The following is a 16391-nucleotide window of genomic DNA, read 5'->3' as shown; positions in this document are numbered from 1 at the left end:
GGGGGGAGGTTTTTTTCTTTTTAATATGGCTAATAAAATCAAATCAAATGGTCATCTGTGTAAATAATTGTTATGCCTGGATTGATTTAAAAACCAAAACAAATACTGACTGAATTGTCTTGCTCAACTAATGGGCCGCCCTGCGTGGCTGCCACCAGAGCCAACACAAATGAGGGTTACTCATGCCCAGGCATCCAATCTGATTCTGAACTTTTCATCCCAGAAAATCACCCTAAGCTGTTCCTTGATTAAAATTCTGTTAAAGGTCAAGTACCAACAAAAACAAGAACTACAATGTGGGTCTATCTATGATGGACAGGATGCACAGCATACAGACACCAAGAACACAGCAAAGCTCTGCCCTTTATGTTTAAAGGCTTTCATGAACAAGCTATTTGTTCAGTGGGGATGTTTCAGTGAGACTTTTCAAAGAAGTAACCAGAACACGAACAGCGAGCACAACCACACCCAACTCAATGGCTACACTAAAACTTGCTTGCATGCTTTATAATGTTTTTATTACAAAATGCTGACATCAGCCTGTTTTTATTACACTGTGATGGCGTCGTTGTGATGTTGTATTGAAAGTGTGTTGTACAGCTCTCTACACGCTTCTTCATATGATATGTTACTTCATATGATTTCATGAAAGTTTTTTACAAGTCAGTTTTGACCATGGCTGACGATAATAGAGGTCAAGGTCTTAGCCAATGCCAGCCTAGGTACTCATGCCCCCCAAGGCTTAGTATATTGCTGTAAAGTTTTAAAGATGTGAAGTTTAAATATGAAGTTTTACTGATTTTCGTATTTACTGTGACCTTGACCTTGACGCAGTTTTCACCTAAATTAAATCCGCTCCAACTGTTATTAGTATCTACCGTCATACAGAATTTAAAAATGATAGTTCGAATGAGACTGTATTCTAAACAATACTTTAATGAGTTCATTCTAAAAAGTTCCTGGAAATTCAAAAAACAGCCCCAAGCATCCTTAATTTACCCTGTAGTGCCACTGTTTTTTGCATCTCTTCCAGTGTATAACACTTCAGTAGTCCTTACTAGATAAAGATTGGCTCATGTACAAAAAGCTTGTAGCAACAGAACATCCACAGATACTCTCCTCTCCAAAACACACTGTACAAAAAATAAAAACCAACAAGGAAGTATTGAGATTATCTTCTTTTAAACCTAAGTTTTTTACTCTCACGTGGGTAAATTCCTTCTACTTTCGGCTGCTCCATTTATGGGGTGCCACAGCAGGTCATCTGCCTCGATGTCATCCTCCTCTGTCACGCCAGCCCTCTGAATGTCCTCCTTCAGTACACCCATGAATCTTCTCTGTGGTCACATGTCCAAACCATCTCAAACTCGCCTCTCTAACCTTTCTAACATCCTCTGATGTACCCATTTTACTTCTGTCCATCCTGGTAATTCCCTATGAAACTGGAGCATCTTCAACACTCTTACTTGGAGCTCGACTTCCTGTATTTTTGTCAGCGCCACTGTCACATGCAGGTCTCACTACCATCTTGTAAACCTTTCTTTTCCATCTTGTTGCTATTCTTCTGTCACAAATTAACCCTGACACTCCCCTCATTCTACCCTGGCTCTACTTTCTTCTTCACCTCTGTTGTGCACTGTCTGCTGCTCTGGATGGCATTCAAACTCACCTTCATTCCGCTGCTCTTGCAGAGGTAGGTAGCAGGCAATGTTTCAGGATGCTGTACAGTTGATATATGAAGGAAAATTAACACAAAGGCAAATATTAGATGAGATCCGTTTGGCAGATATTTAAAACTAAATGATTAATCCCCACTTTTAACTTCTAACACCTTCAGCATTAACATGTCCCACTTTGCAACAACCCATATATACTCTTTGTCTTTTATTTCAATTTTGTGGGACATGGTCACACTATAAAATGATCACAGATGGTTTTATAGTGTGATATTTAAAAAGAGTGGTTGAATTTTCTCACAATTTTAATGGTTACATTAAAAAGTAAACAGCAGCTAAATGAAATGAATGATCAAACATAACCCCACTTTTTTTAATCTAGTCATGCGTGACCATGACTGGGTCTCCTGTGGACTGGGGCCCAGTTGGTAAACTGGACCCCGGGGCAGTGAAACGGGAGTTAGAAGCGTCTTGATTTTATTACATTCAGGGACCCTTCAGTACCTGAAGTGTTGCGTCTTCCTCTAAATAGAAAAACTAAATTTATGGCAGTGACAAATCCCACGTCGCTCCTCAGAGATAAATAAAGCCAAACTAGATTCTTCTCCTGCTTCTCTGTTGCCTGGTGAGCGTGAGCGCGCACGGATCCACGGGCTGCTGATGAGAGAGAGAGAAAGAGAGAGCGGGCGTGGACGCGCCGGCCTGTGTGTGATTGTGGTGTTAGTGCTCGTGGTGGTGTGTATGTGTGTGGGAGCAGGAGGGGAGACTCTGCAGTGTCTTGGCAGCTGCATTAGTGCATCTCCCACCGTCCGCGATGCCTTCACGGCCAATGCCTGCCTCCTCCGCGTCCACTTGACGAGAGAAACCGAGATGAAGTCGTCGGGAAACTGAGCCTGACGTTCACACATTGCTCGCTGTATGCCCCGGAGACAGTCCGGAGCGCTTCATTCACGCAACGAAAGCCCGTGACGAGAATTTTTAATGGAAAATGGCGATAGGCGAAAGGTCTTGCAGCATCGTCTGCTTGCTATCTATCCAGATTATCTTCATTTTCAGCGCATCGTGGCCTGGAGCGCAGGGTCTCTTCCCCCAGCAATACACGTAAGTAACCCTCAGTGAAAACGCAGCCGGGCTCCGATGAGAGACAACTTTGGGCTTGACCACTTCGCTTTGCCACCAGGAGATACTCCAGTCACCCTGCATGCTTTATCTTCTGCTGTTATGTAATTTGACAGGGTTGGCGATTACATCAATGTAAAGGCAGGTTATTTAAAGAGCTGGAAGGTGTAGTCCACGCTATGATATATAGGGGTATATAGGTATATTTGTAGGGTTAAATGAGCAATCATGTTCCTCCCAAGCAGAAGACCCCGTACTGTAAGTGTTTGTACATCAAGTTAGGCAGAATTAGGAGCATCTGGCAAATGATTAATCCTCCCTATTACCATATGATGAGTTAGAGCCTTCATCTGATGTTCTGCACAAATAGGATCTGAGGGTTTTACCCAATGGACGACTGTGAATATTAACTTTGACTTTCTCAAAAACCTGTTTAAAAACAAAAAACAAACAAAAAATTAAAACTGCAAGGACGTACAGGGAAGTTTAAGGTGAGGTAGACTGTGGCTTTAATTAGTTGAGCTATTTGGAGAATTTCTATTTGACATGCAACATTAAGTCTGTGCAGTCATAAAACTGGTAAGGCTCTTTTCCTTGTTTCCCCTGTTGTTCTTGTGCTCCACTAAGTGCTAGATCTTTCCATGATGGCTTGAAAAAAAAATCATCAAACAGTCCTATCCTTTCCTACAACCTCTTGAGGAAACCACACTGTGCACTGTACAACACAAGTACTCAAAGCTCAGGAGTAGCCTACTAGTACCATGCCTACTATTTAGCACAGCAGAAGAAAGGTGTGGTTTTACTGTGGCTTCTTGCTGAAGGCTGCATTCGAAATACCATTTCCCCTTGTTTTTCAATCAATCTCCTGCCCAGTTCTTCAATCCTAACCTTTAACCCGTTACAGTTAAGTACAGCTGGCACTTAACTTGAGACTATCTGGGCCCAACTCCAGGCTCAGCGATCGGGCTGCTCAGGAGGGAGGAACAGGCCAGATGGTCCACTCATCTCCAGGGCACATGCTGAAGAATTTCTGGCCAATCACAACTGGAGATATGAGGTTTATTTACCAATTAGAAAAGAGGGGTCTATTCTATAAACCAGTCAAGTGTGGGCGTGTGCATATGTGTGTGTTTTATGATGAAATGGGTTATTTCAAGCTGCTGCTTTCTCCTCCTCCTCCTCCTTTCTGCTGCTTTTTTCTGCTGAGTGCTCTGAAACAGCTCCATAGTCTTGTGCCCTGGGTCGCTTCGGCTAAGCTAAATGAAGCGGTGTTGCGACGCTGTAGAACAGCTTCTCATTCCAATTAAGAATTAATACTGCAGCAGCGTGGATTTATACCACTTCTCCCTCTCTCGCTTTGCTCTTTCTCCTCCCACCCTTTCTGTCTTGATACGGCCTCTCCCTGCTGATAGATAGATAGATAGATAGATAGATAGATAGATAGATAGATAGATAGATAGATAGATAGATACTACAAAAAATATGTGTTTTTGTAGTAATAGCCTGCCATGCTGCAGGCATTGCAATCTGCCTTCCTCGTGTTCTGACATCTAGAACATCAATGGGGGAAAATCAAATATTTTTTTATGTTATTTTATTGCAGTTATTCTCAGACTGCAAAGGAGCTCATGACCTGTAAAAGTTTACATTAGAAATAAGTGTTTTGAGAACATTGATCAAAATGCCTTTGTTAAAGTACTCAAATTCAAATCGGAGGTACTTTCACTTTATTCAAGTACAACCTTTTTTTGTTCTGCATCAGATTTCAGCTTCTGTTATTTACTACTGCTATATTTGAAGCTTGACCATAATAAAATCATGCTAAAAGTATTTTGCTTAGTGGATGAAACTTTGCATAAACCTTGCCTATGGCACAGTGGGTCCCAACGTTTCTACAGCATACACAAATATTCTATACAAATCCCACAATCACATTTATTTTTACATTTAACACATTCATACTACAGAATCGAATGTCAGGTTAGAGTGGTGTGTCACAATACAATGAATCAGAGAGCTATACTATAATAATCATAGTGTATATATGTTTGCATGAATAGCATGAATAAAACCTCCTGGAGGTATCATGGTTATATCGTTATTTTTGACCTATTTTGGCTGCAGCAATGAATTTAAACTGTTAGCAGTCGGACGTACCGCCCACGGGACATTGGATGGTTTAGGGGACTAATAGGACTGCTAAGGGGTTAATGAAAATCTAATATTATGTCATCACTAATATGGCACATATGACACCTTGAATGGGGCTGTTTTTCACAGCGAGTACTTTTGTTTTGGTGCCTTTATGTACTTTTTATGTACTTCGCCCATCACTGCAAAACCATGTGTAATATGCAACACGTGGAGTTGTAACAGAGCAGAGAGGAAATCTTCTTTTAGTTAAATCCACAACGCTGATCTTTCTCTCAAGGCCACTGCTGGTGCTGCAGTAGAACTCAGTGTCTCGAGTAGCTTTGTGTTTTTGCACAGCACATGAACAGACATTAAAAGAAGCAGGCCATGTGTTAACAAAGCCAGGTACTGTTGTCAAAAGACGATTTTTAGGAGCAGCAAGATATGAATAGAACTGAGCAAGCATCAGTAATGGCGGATAAGATGGTTTATGAGCAGCATAAAAAGAGGCGGGTTGCAAAGTGGCAGTCAGCTTGTCTCTGTCTGATTTAATTACTGATTTCCAGTAACCCAAACCATAGATAACCATAGATAGAAGGATAGATAGATGCTTTATGGCTTTTCCGTCTGCTCCTTATACCCCACCTATGGCTCAGCTGTTCCTCTCAACCTTTTGCTCTCTCTGCTGTAAGTGAATATGGGTCACATCATGTAGTGCTTCTCTATCTGTCTTCACAGTGTTGTGTGACTATAGCCGGTAACAGAGTAGAGGCACAAGAGTGCTTTGCTGTGTGGCCCCTGTACTTGGTTTTCTGATGTCCCACAGGGCTTAAGAGGAAGTGGAGCACACAGTCAAAAACTTTAGTGCTTCAGCGGCACTGAGTCACGGGGTCGAAGCTGCTCTGCAGTCATGTAACAAACCTAATTTAGACACAACTTTTTGAGGGCATTTTAACTGAAACTGTGAAGAAGGAAGCTTGGTGTCTTCAGTAAGCTATATGCCTTATTTCAGAATGACATTAAAGTTACATTTTAGAAACAAATATTTCCTTTATGTGGAAAAAAAAGTTAACTTTTAGTCGGTTTGTGGGTACAACTGGACACCAGTCCCCTATATGATTGCTTACTGTGCTGTCTTCAGCTAGTCGTGAGGAAAATGTGGAGAAATGCACAGTTGTCAGTCCAAAATGGTAGCATGAGAAAAGCTAAATTTTTAGAGCCAGTAGCAGCTGTTGTCAAAATTCGGATGTGCCAGAAACTCAGGATAGTATTCTCTCCACTGCAGTAAACCCGATCTGCAAAGATTTTCTAATAACACACAACAGACTAGCCGGCACAACAAAGTGTGCACTGTTTTTTTGTGTAAAGTAAATAAATAAAATGCTTTGTAGCATTTTCAGTAAAAAGTGTGATAAAAAAGTGTTTTTATCCAGGTTTGAGTGTTGCAGAAAAGCCACATATTCATAATGCTGATTCTTTTTTTTTAATCTATGAAGATTAACCCCACACATTTGTTTTAGCAAATGTCAAAACATATGGGATGCAGATGGAGGACGTGTGTTAATGAAGCAGTCATGGCATCTGACATGCTTCAGCTTTGGGATTGCTCAGTGTGTTCATGATGGTAAACATGATATTGTTTTGCGCCATGTGACATTTAAGCAACCTGTAGGATTGCTGGGATTAATGTAACTGATTGCCCAATTTATAGGTGCCTTTTAAAGAAATCCTAGCATCTGCGACAAAGTCTTTTTGTCTGCATCTACTTTGCTACTCCTGCCTTTGGATTTGCTCCTTTTACAGTTTTAAATGAACGAGAAAGTAATCATTGCAACAGATTATGCATACAGAGTATCTATTTGTAGTCTGGGTTGCACTGACCAATCACATGCGAACGAAGCAATTTAGCTTTTAGTGGATCTCCTCTAAAATGCATCTGCATTTGGAAGCAGTCAGTAATAATGACTGGTGCAACAGCAAGTGTTGGCATGGCATGGATATCTGCTGGTTACACCGGAAGCCCTGAAAAATGGACCACTGCCTCCAAAGGCTGAGTCAGCAGACAAACTGACTGTTTTCCAGACTGATGACAAAGTAGCTAAATGCAAAAAAAATCAGTCTTTAAAAACAAAGAAACGATATTTTAATAATATTCAAGATATTTTCAGTTAATCAAATTAATGTAATCCAGATTTAATAGCACCAGCAACCTGAGAACACTTTGGAACAGAGTGCATTTTAAAGGCTTTATTTAAAGCGTTAGATATTTTTCCGATTGCATCCCTCTATAGAGAGGGAAAAGGAAAGTGTGCATGCTGTTTCTCTTTTCCACAGCACGCCTCGCTTATTTCTACCACTGCCTCGAACGCCTCAAGGTAAAAAAGAAATTCACTTTCAAATGGATCAGTGTGAAGACATGTCAGGCATTCAGTCTTATAATAATCTTAAATGGGCCTTTAAAGTGATACTCTTGATGTTGCTGGATTTGAAAAAAAAAGGTTATATCTTAGTTTCTATACACGGTTCCTGTAGCTGGGCACTTCCCAGAAACCCAGAAGTAAATTATCACTTCAAATAAAAGAATGTGAAAATGTCTCGCACCGTATTAAGAGCTGTCTGATCTTCATCAGGTCTGGGCGTCCTCGATTTCAGCTGGGCTAGAAAAAAGAAAGAAAAAGAATCCTTTGCAGCATCCAAAAAGCTGTCTTCCTGTGGATTCGGGCAGTTGAGTGAAGATTTGTGGCTTGTCCAACAGCAGAAACAAGCCCAACAAGACTTTAATCAGTGCTGTTGTCTTGTAACTCTGCTGGAAGCTGTCTGACTGATAATGAATCGACTCTCTGGGCACTTACAGGTCTGATTAATTGATTTCCTGGTTTGACTTATTTAGGTAGAAACTAAAATGAATATTTCATCTCCAGAAACTTTTCTTAAATCTGACTGAAGTGAAGTACAGGATTGCAGGGGAATATATAGTAAGATAGTCAGAGCATAACACAAATATTGTGTTGTATATTATATGGTATAATAACTACATAGTATATAGTTTAGTGTATAGTCTTTTAAAGCATATTTTTACATTTATGTAGTAATGGTTGACTGCAAAATTTTGAAGGAAACTGATTTTTATACTGCAGGATCCCTCTTTTGTTCAGGTAGGTTGTGTAGGATTGGGTGCCGCTTTGAAATCGCAGCTTGCGATGTGATTATGTCACAGTATTTATTATTTAAAATGGAAGAGCACATGCTGTGCTATATTTATGATATTGATTTAAGTGCAAAATTCTTATTTAAATGAGTAGTTGAAGGAAGGCTGTATTTAGTTAAAATACATTTGTGGAATAGGATAACATATTTAGTTACCCTAAAAGAATTCAGCACACGTAGTAATGGAATATCTTGAATTTCATAAATCTGGTCCTTCAAGTGTTTTCCCCCTCCTTATTCTCTATTTGTGTTTCTCATTTGTAAAAAAAATAATAAATAAAAAATCTTCAATGTAATAAGTGCAGAAAAGTCCAACAATAATAATAAAAATAGTACTATGTACTTTGAAACTTGAGAGTCCAATCAGAGGTGTGAAATCAGAGGTGTGATCCAATCAGAGTAGTAGCAAATTCAAACTAATTTGTTGCTGTCCTTGATAACACTGCGCCAAACTCCAGAATTTACCCCAAATACAAAAGTTAGCTTTTAATTTAATTAATCCACCTGCAAGGTTTTTTTTGTACCTCCAACTCTTAATCAGACATCAGCCAATGAACTGTGAGTTTCATATCCATTCAAACTGTAGAAGTGCTACATTTTAGCCGCTTTATTACCTTGATGGCAAACATGATAGGTCTGTAAATAAAGTGATAATAATGTGACCATTTAGTATAAAAATATACTAATGTCTCATGCAGAAGGTTTCCTTAAGCTCTCCCTCAGTCTGCTCATATTTATCTACATGAATTCCATTTAGTAGGATTGTATGAAAACAACTGATAAATTATTTAGTGTGTTAGGCTTTGAATGTTAACGCTGCAAGGAACTGTGGAGCGGTATTATTCCTTTTCATTTCCTATTGTATAGTTCAGTGTATCCTAAATGCTCAAGGAGATAAGAAAGGAAATGAAGCCCCTTTCCTTAGTATTTAGAGAAAAGAGTGACACTTAGATATTTCCATGTCGGGCAGTCAGTTAGGAACCTTTCCAGGCATAAAAAGACGATTTGACTCCAACCTAATTATTTTAGTCATGAATTAACCTTTGTGTGGTAGGTGGACTGACAGTATAGAAGTAATTAGTGATATATCATCTCCAAACAAGTGCGTTTTCCCCTAAAGAACATTTTTAATGTTTTCAAAATAGCTGTCCCCAATGTCAGAGCATCAATGTTTACTTTTCTTTTATGGGCAGTACTTGTCAATTAGGGAAACTCCACATAGAGAGGCGGAGGAGGTGTTGAATTGAGGTCCGTGGCCCTTTCTCACATAACAAAGCACTCAAAACGGAGCAGCCCACTTCAGACAAATTCATGCTTCATTTGGGTTAAGGGAGGGAGCCTGCATGATGACCATTTACCCACCTGTGTATCAGACGTATCCCAACATGAGTCATATGGTCTTTGTGCTAGGGAGCAGTTTGGACACCTTTAAATGTCTGATGTCTGTGTCCTGAAAACAAATTCTGAAAAATTCAGGGCTGCAGTAGATGTGTGAAAACAGCTAGAGATTTGTATATGCTGAATGCGTATGCAGAAAATCAAAATCAACAAAATCAGTAGGATGAAAAGTAGAGAAGGTTTGGTGCCATTTCTGTGTTTTACATATAGTGTATTTAAATGTTTTTCCCTTCCAAACACTATGTAACACCATCAAGGTCAAATTTAAGGTCAAACCTGATCATCACTGGCTTTTATTCCACAATGCCCCAGGTTTTCAGTTTTGACTGCTTGTTTTGTGTTTCACCTTTAATTAAATATCGTCCGGTCTCATGTGAGGATTACACTGGATAAATAATAGATTGGATCATGGACATACAGGGAATACTGTGTGAAAGTGAGCCCGAGAATACTCCTCCCAACAGTGTCTGTTTAAATCTGACAAATAGTGTCTCTGCTGTATTGATACGAGTATAGGTTGCTGTTTTTTGATCGAATAGAAAATATTGAATGAAGTTTTAGTTTATTGGGATTTCTTGGATTAACCAGTCTGCATCTTGAAACGTTACTAGGGAAGACACTGAGTATGTGAGTGTAGCTTGTAGTATAAAGCACTTTCTCCAAAAGTTGATTCTGTTCATCCGGACGTGGCGTTTTGTGGGAGAAACGTTTCGTCACTCATCCGAGTGACTTCTTCAGTCTCAGCTGACTGCAGGTTTCCCCAATCTTATAAACAGTAAGATTGCCCATTGTTCCTTCAGTGGGCTGGTTTCAGTCATTATGCAAATTTCATTGATAGTTTGTGGCTATAATGTTGCCTTTTAAAAGATATTCAAACACACATTGAGTTTTTCGAAATACAAAAACAAGAAAAAACAGATTTGTGCAGATAAGTTCAAAAACAATTATCAGTGATAATGTTTTTCTGCTTACTCTGCTGCATTGGAAGCCATTATAATTGCAGTGTGGATGCATATTTTTTTAAACATATATCCAAACTATATAACAATTAAAGAAATAAATACTTATATTAAGTACAGACAAGCTTGCAAATCATATGCAATTACAGATGGTTGCAAGAGCGACATAAAAAACATCCACACTGACCAAAAAAGCTGTTCTCTCGCTCTGTTGCTGCAAGAAAAATGAAGCATGTTTGCATAAAAGATGTGGTAATCTGTGTGCAGTTTCCTGCTATTTTTGTTACATCACTGATTGTTTCTGTGAAACAGATACACCTCTCTGTTTCATTTGTTTTGCATTGTGTGACAGTCAGCCTCCGGTGTTTATCCACAGGATGATGCACTGGGCCAGGCGTATCGAGCAGGAGATTGACAGAGTCTTTCAGCACATCACTGGAGCTCAGCAGTTGAAAGGGGTGAGTGTCTGCTTCTCTCATTCATCACAGTGTTGGATAAACTCAATAAGAAGTGCACCGAGCGGAGAGGTCAGCGCGCAAATTGACTGTAACTCCATTAAGTTGAAGATCCGCAGCTAAATAGGTGCAAAAAACCAGAAAACAGTCACAGTCTGTCTCACTTAAACCTCTTTGTTTCCTTGTTTGGTGGTTTTCTGGGATCCCTGCAGAGCCAATAACAAAAAATAATGTTTTCTCAGAGCAGCCATAAATCTTTCTCTTACATCTTTTCTCTTTAGCTGTTATTTTTAGTACATTTACTCTGCTTTTAGACATTTTAGATACATAATTTTGTATTGCGTTGTGTTTACAATAATTATCAGTTTTGCGCGCACTGGATTATACACCTGAAAGTGAAAGAGATGCCTCAACACACACCTACAGTGGTTAGATTTAGAATATCTGAATTGAGCTTCATGAAATCAAGAGCTTTAATAACACCTACATTCATGAATACTAATTTAGGCCTTTCATGAGCTGATCATATAATAACTGTGTTAATATTGAAACTGTTCATTTTTGAACACATAACAGGTATTTTCCATTAAGCTCTGAGTTGGAAGTCATTAATGATTGATTTTTACATTGCAGGTGCATTAGAGTAATCTTATTCCAGGGTCTTTTGATTCTGATTCTGTGCGTTAAATTCCATATTAAATGGTTCTAGTTCTGGTTCTAAACAATATCCAGTCAACTTGGATCTCAGATTCCAACTCTGCTTTTTCCAGCTGAAGGTTGGACATCAAAGTTTTTAGTGAGCATTGCTCATACAGAAGTAAATGATGAATTCCTAATAAATATTTTATACTTAGGATTAACTCAAAATAAAAGTTGTTTGTTTACTGAAATAAAAGAACATTTTAATGTGGAAATGTAGCTCAGTTGCACCCTAAAATAGTGTAAGCAAAAGGCTGAAAAAAAACCCCCAAAAACATTTCCACTGAAGGTTTTTTACAAAATGGGATTTTGATTTGTTACATTCACTGACTGCAGGTAAGTCCAGATTGTACTTGTTTTTATTTTTGTCTAATTGTTCACAGTGATCTGGTAGACTGTCATTAGGAGTGTATTCAGTTTTCTTTTACTTTTCATTTCCAGCATGTTTTCAACATTATTTAGTGTAACAGGTGGCTGGGAGGGGTTGTCCCTCTGAAGGCAAGTGCCAGAGACCAGGAACAAAGATCATCTGTAGGGGGCAAGTGATCCCTGCTCTGAGGAGATGTGTGGGGGCGTTCCCTCAGCAGAGAGCAGTGGCACGTGTCCTCTCTGTTTGTGTCACACCATAGCAGATGGTCAGCCTGCAGTAATGCCTTGATGTGAAACTCACTTGTTCATTCAATCCTCATTAATCCCGCCATGCTTTTAAAACACTGCAGATCTGTTCAAGATTGTTCTCCTTTGCTTAGAAAGTTTTCTCTTGGTGAGGAAACCGTTATTCACGTCAGGCATCATTTTAATTCCTAAACCAGGGGTTCGCATTTATAGATAACTACAGCTGTCACAGTTAGCTGGGTGTAGAGTGGTAACTTGAGGCCTAATTTGAGAGGCATGAAAGTATCAGTAAAATTCCAAAAACACTGGTTACCATGACACTTTGGGAATATAAGATCAGGAATCATCATGTGAATGATATGGTAATTATAAATAATGTTAAATAATGAAAGGACCATAAGTACACAGAGGAGAATATAAAAATGGGTGGGAAGTGGGGCAGAGCTGAAACAATTTAGGACAGAACGTAAAACTCAAAACAAGATATGAGAGACAATAACTAACAAAGTGAAACAACTAAACTAAAGACTGAGATAAGGAAAATCACAGAACATGAAACACTGATGAGGCTAAAACAATGAACCAATATACAAGAAAACTCAAGTACCTAAACTCTAATAATAAACTCTGTGAATACTGAATTCAGTTCAGTTCTTCTAGCGTAGTCACCCCAAGGCTAACTAGAACTTGAATCTAACTCTATTCTCACTTGACTTTAGGTTTCTAGTTCTTTCTGCTGGCAGAAACAGGAAAGAACTCAAACAAATCAGCATTTTTTTAGTCTTAAAGAAAGCCAACACATCTGTATAGGTCAAATTAAGACACCTTGTACAAGCCATCAAAAGTAATAAGGTTAAAAAGTCTGCAGCTCTCCTAGAAATTTTGTTGTTGTTTTGAGCTTAAATGCTAACGTGTTCACAATGGCAATGTTAACGTTGCTGTGGTCAGTTAGGTCTAACATCCTGACTGTCCAGTTCAGCTCTTGCACCTTTCTGAAGTGACATTTTCATATGTTCCATACATTTCACTGAATAAAAAGGTGCTTCTATGAAATAGGTCACTTCAACATCTGCTATGTAAGAGTATTTGGTTCTTAAACCAGTCAAAATGGCAGCTCATTCCAGAAAAGAACGAAGGACGATGTGACTCTGTACCGACAAGAAGTATCAGTATGTTAGCACAATAACACTGGCTATGTAGCATAAACAACAGATGATAATGGGATTGTTATGAGTTTTATATGTAATTGCACAAAGCAAATCAAAGTATGGGGAAAACAGAACCTTTTCTTTATCATGGTAAATTACTAAATTTATTGTCTTTTAACCATAGATGTCAAAATTTTTAGTGGATATCCATTAAGACTTAGTGCTATTTCAGTTTGAACTTGTGTTGAGGACCAGCAGCTTGTATGCAGAGGGGAAAATAAGCATTGAACGTGCCAACATTTTCACACTAAACATTTTTAATGGGGCTATAGATGTGAAATTTTCTGATGTAATCTAGACATAGAAAGAAATCAAAACAAATAAGTCCAAAAAGGAACTTATGTGTAATAAAGTGGAATGACACAGGTATAAATTGTTTTATCAAAGCCAACCCCCCCCCCCCAAAAAAAAAGCCCCAGCTGCTATTTTAAAAGCAGGCCTACCCCATATTCATTTGGAATATTAGAGGCTTCAGTCCTATTTGATGGCCCATGAATAGGTTTTTCTTTGGCACGGTGTCACATAAGAAGCATCTCTTTATGAGTAAAAGCAAAAAGCTCTGTCAAGACTGTAGTGACCGTATTGTTGCAAATAGTGTTGGATATGAATGTTGCAGTGAGCACTAAGGCTGGGAATAAGAACCACTTCTTATAGTAGTTCAGTTTCTGTTCCTGTTTCTAAAGTAGAATCACTGTGGCGATCGCTTTAAAGTCTCTTTGTGCTGTTGGTTTTGTGTTCATACCTAAATACTAAGAGAAAATCATATGTGTCCTCATGAAGCTGATAGATCGACCCGATCAATCACCTGACTTGCATTTCATCTCAATAGCCCTATTAGAAATATATTTAATGAGGAAAATGCTACCAGGTTCAATACTTATGTTCCTACATGGTTGTTGTCTATGTTTTACCCACATAATGCGTGTCCTCAGTGGTGCTCCTTGATGGATTCTACACAAGACCTAGTTCTTCACAGACAGCACAGTTCACAGAAACACCCATTGCTGCATGTTCCCATCTGTGCAGCATGGGCCAGTAAAGCATCTGGTCAGTATTCAACATTTGGGACATTTTAAAGTTAGGGAAGAAAGCTAATTTTAGGGGAAAAGTCCTCTTGCAGTCTGTATGTATGCTTGCCAAGCAGATTCATCCAGAGCACTGCGTTTCTTTTTGGCTTATCTTAATTCTTTCTCCGACATCTTTGCATGTGGGATAGATAAACCCGTTCAACTGCCTGTTAATGCAAATATCTAGCCAATACCAGCCAATAACATGGCAGCAACTTGATGCATTTGGTTCATGTAGACTAAAGGTGACCTGTTAAACTAGTAGCTCTCTGGTTGAGAAATGTCTTATTGATCAGAAGTCAGAGGTTAAACACTCTGTGCTAATAAGAAGAGTCAAAAATAACTAAAAAAAACAAACAAATGTTGAAGCAGATGGTCTACAGCAGCAGACGACCACACCATCTAAACTTCACTGTACTCAAATGGCTTCAATCTGTGACAAAGTGGATGAGCAGTTGCAATGCTCTCCATTTGTCCGGCATCTCCTGGTGTAGGTGTCCTGAAGCGGGGGGAGAGCAATCTTGCAGCAGCGTTCTGCTGTACGGATCACCCTCTGAAGAGCTGTTTGGTCCTAACACAGCTGTTCCCAAACCAGGATGTGAGGTTCTGTGTGAGGATGCTCTCCACAGCGCCTGTATAGAAAATCCTGAGGATCTTTGGAGAGACCCTGAACTTCCTCAGTTATCGTAGGTGGTACAGGCGCTGCCTAGCCTTTTTGGTCTGGACCTGAATGTGGGCAGCCCATGTCAGGTCTGAGGAGATGTGGACACCGAGATATTTGAAGGATTGCACCCTCTCCACTGGAGCTCCATTGATGATAATGGGCTTGTAGTCTCTGTGCTGACTCCTTCTGAAGTCCACCACCAGCTCCTTGGTCTTGCCAACATTCAGTTGGAGATTGTTGTCCTGGCAACATGATGCCAGATTCTTCACTTCATCCATGTAGGCCGCTGTTACGTCCCTCTGCAGCTTCTAATCGTCTCAGTGTTTTCAGCTGGTGCTAATTGGCCACACCTAGTCAGGTGTGGATAAAAGCATACCTGAGGCAAGCTTCCCGGCAGTGCACTAGTCTTTGCCTTGGTGGCACCAGCCATTTTAGCCAACCTGGTTTTCCATTTTAGGATGAAACCTCTTCTCACTCTGTTATTCATCTCTGTTTTTATGTTGCGGCTTTTGAGCCGGGTCGTAACAGCCGCCTTATCGTTGTTGGAGATGGCGTCCAACACCACTGTGTCGTCAGCAAACTTCACAATGGTGTTGGAGCTGTGGGTGGCCACACAGTCTGAAGTGTAGAGGGAGTAGAGCAGTGGCGAGAGGACACATCCCTGTGGCGCTCTCGTGTTGATGGTGATGCTGTTGGAAATGCACTTACCCATCCTCACCACCTGAGTTCTGCCAGTGAGGAAGACAAACACCCATGCACACAGACGGCTCTTGACTGATTTTCACAGTTCAGCATCAATCATCAAAATGCATTTTGAGAAGAAATTTATTTTGAGCGAAGAAAAGCTGCGTGCAAAAAATGTATTTCAGTGTTTGGTATTATACACACACACACACACACACACACACACACACACCAGCAGCCCCTCTCGCTCAGTTTTTGCGCTCGCAACGTGTCGCTCGCGCTCTCAACATTTCTGCCCGTGCGCGCTCAACTCTTTCTCCACACCGTTATATTTGTGCCACAAAACCAGCCAATCACAGACTTGGATGCAAAAAAATGTGATTGGCTGTTCTGGTCTCCAATCAGCTTGAAATGATGAAATGCAATATCCCAGAATGCATTTCGTCCAAAACTCAAACGAGGCAGTGGCGGAGGAACACAGAGGGGCGGAGTTTGAAATATTCCTCT

The 16391-nt window shown here is 39.8% G+C and overlaps 1 protein-coding gene across 1 annotated transcript in view; it reads left to right on the top strand.

Moving 5' to 3' along the window:
- Positions 1–2362: 2362 nt before the first annotated feature.
- Positions 2363–16391, top strand: part of LOC102303570 (voltage-dependent calcium channel subunit alpha-2/delta-2) — a 42827-nt gene continuing 28798 nt past the window's right edge. The window contains exons 1-2 of the mRNA XM_005932246.3: positions 2363–2777; positions 10869–10950. Of these exons, the coding sequence (XP_005932308.1) occupies positions 2665–2777; positions 10869–10950 (195 nt within the window). The 5' untranslated portion in view covers positions 2363–2664. The remainder of the gene's footprint in view (positions 2778–10868; positions 10951–16391) is intronic.

The sequence above is a fragment of the Haplochromis burtoni genome, unplaced genomic scaffold, assembly GCF_018398535.1.
Source record: "Haplochromis burtoni strain Fernald_Lab_line unplaced genomic scaffold, NCSU_Asbu1 Contig_156, whole genome shotgun sequence".
Classification (NCBI taxonomy): domain Eukaryota; kingdom Metazoa; phylum Chordata; class Actinopteri; order Cichliformes; family Cichlidae; genus Haplochromis; species Haplochromis burtoni.
This window is presented reverse-complemented; position numbering and strand designations above follow the sequence as displayed.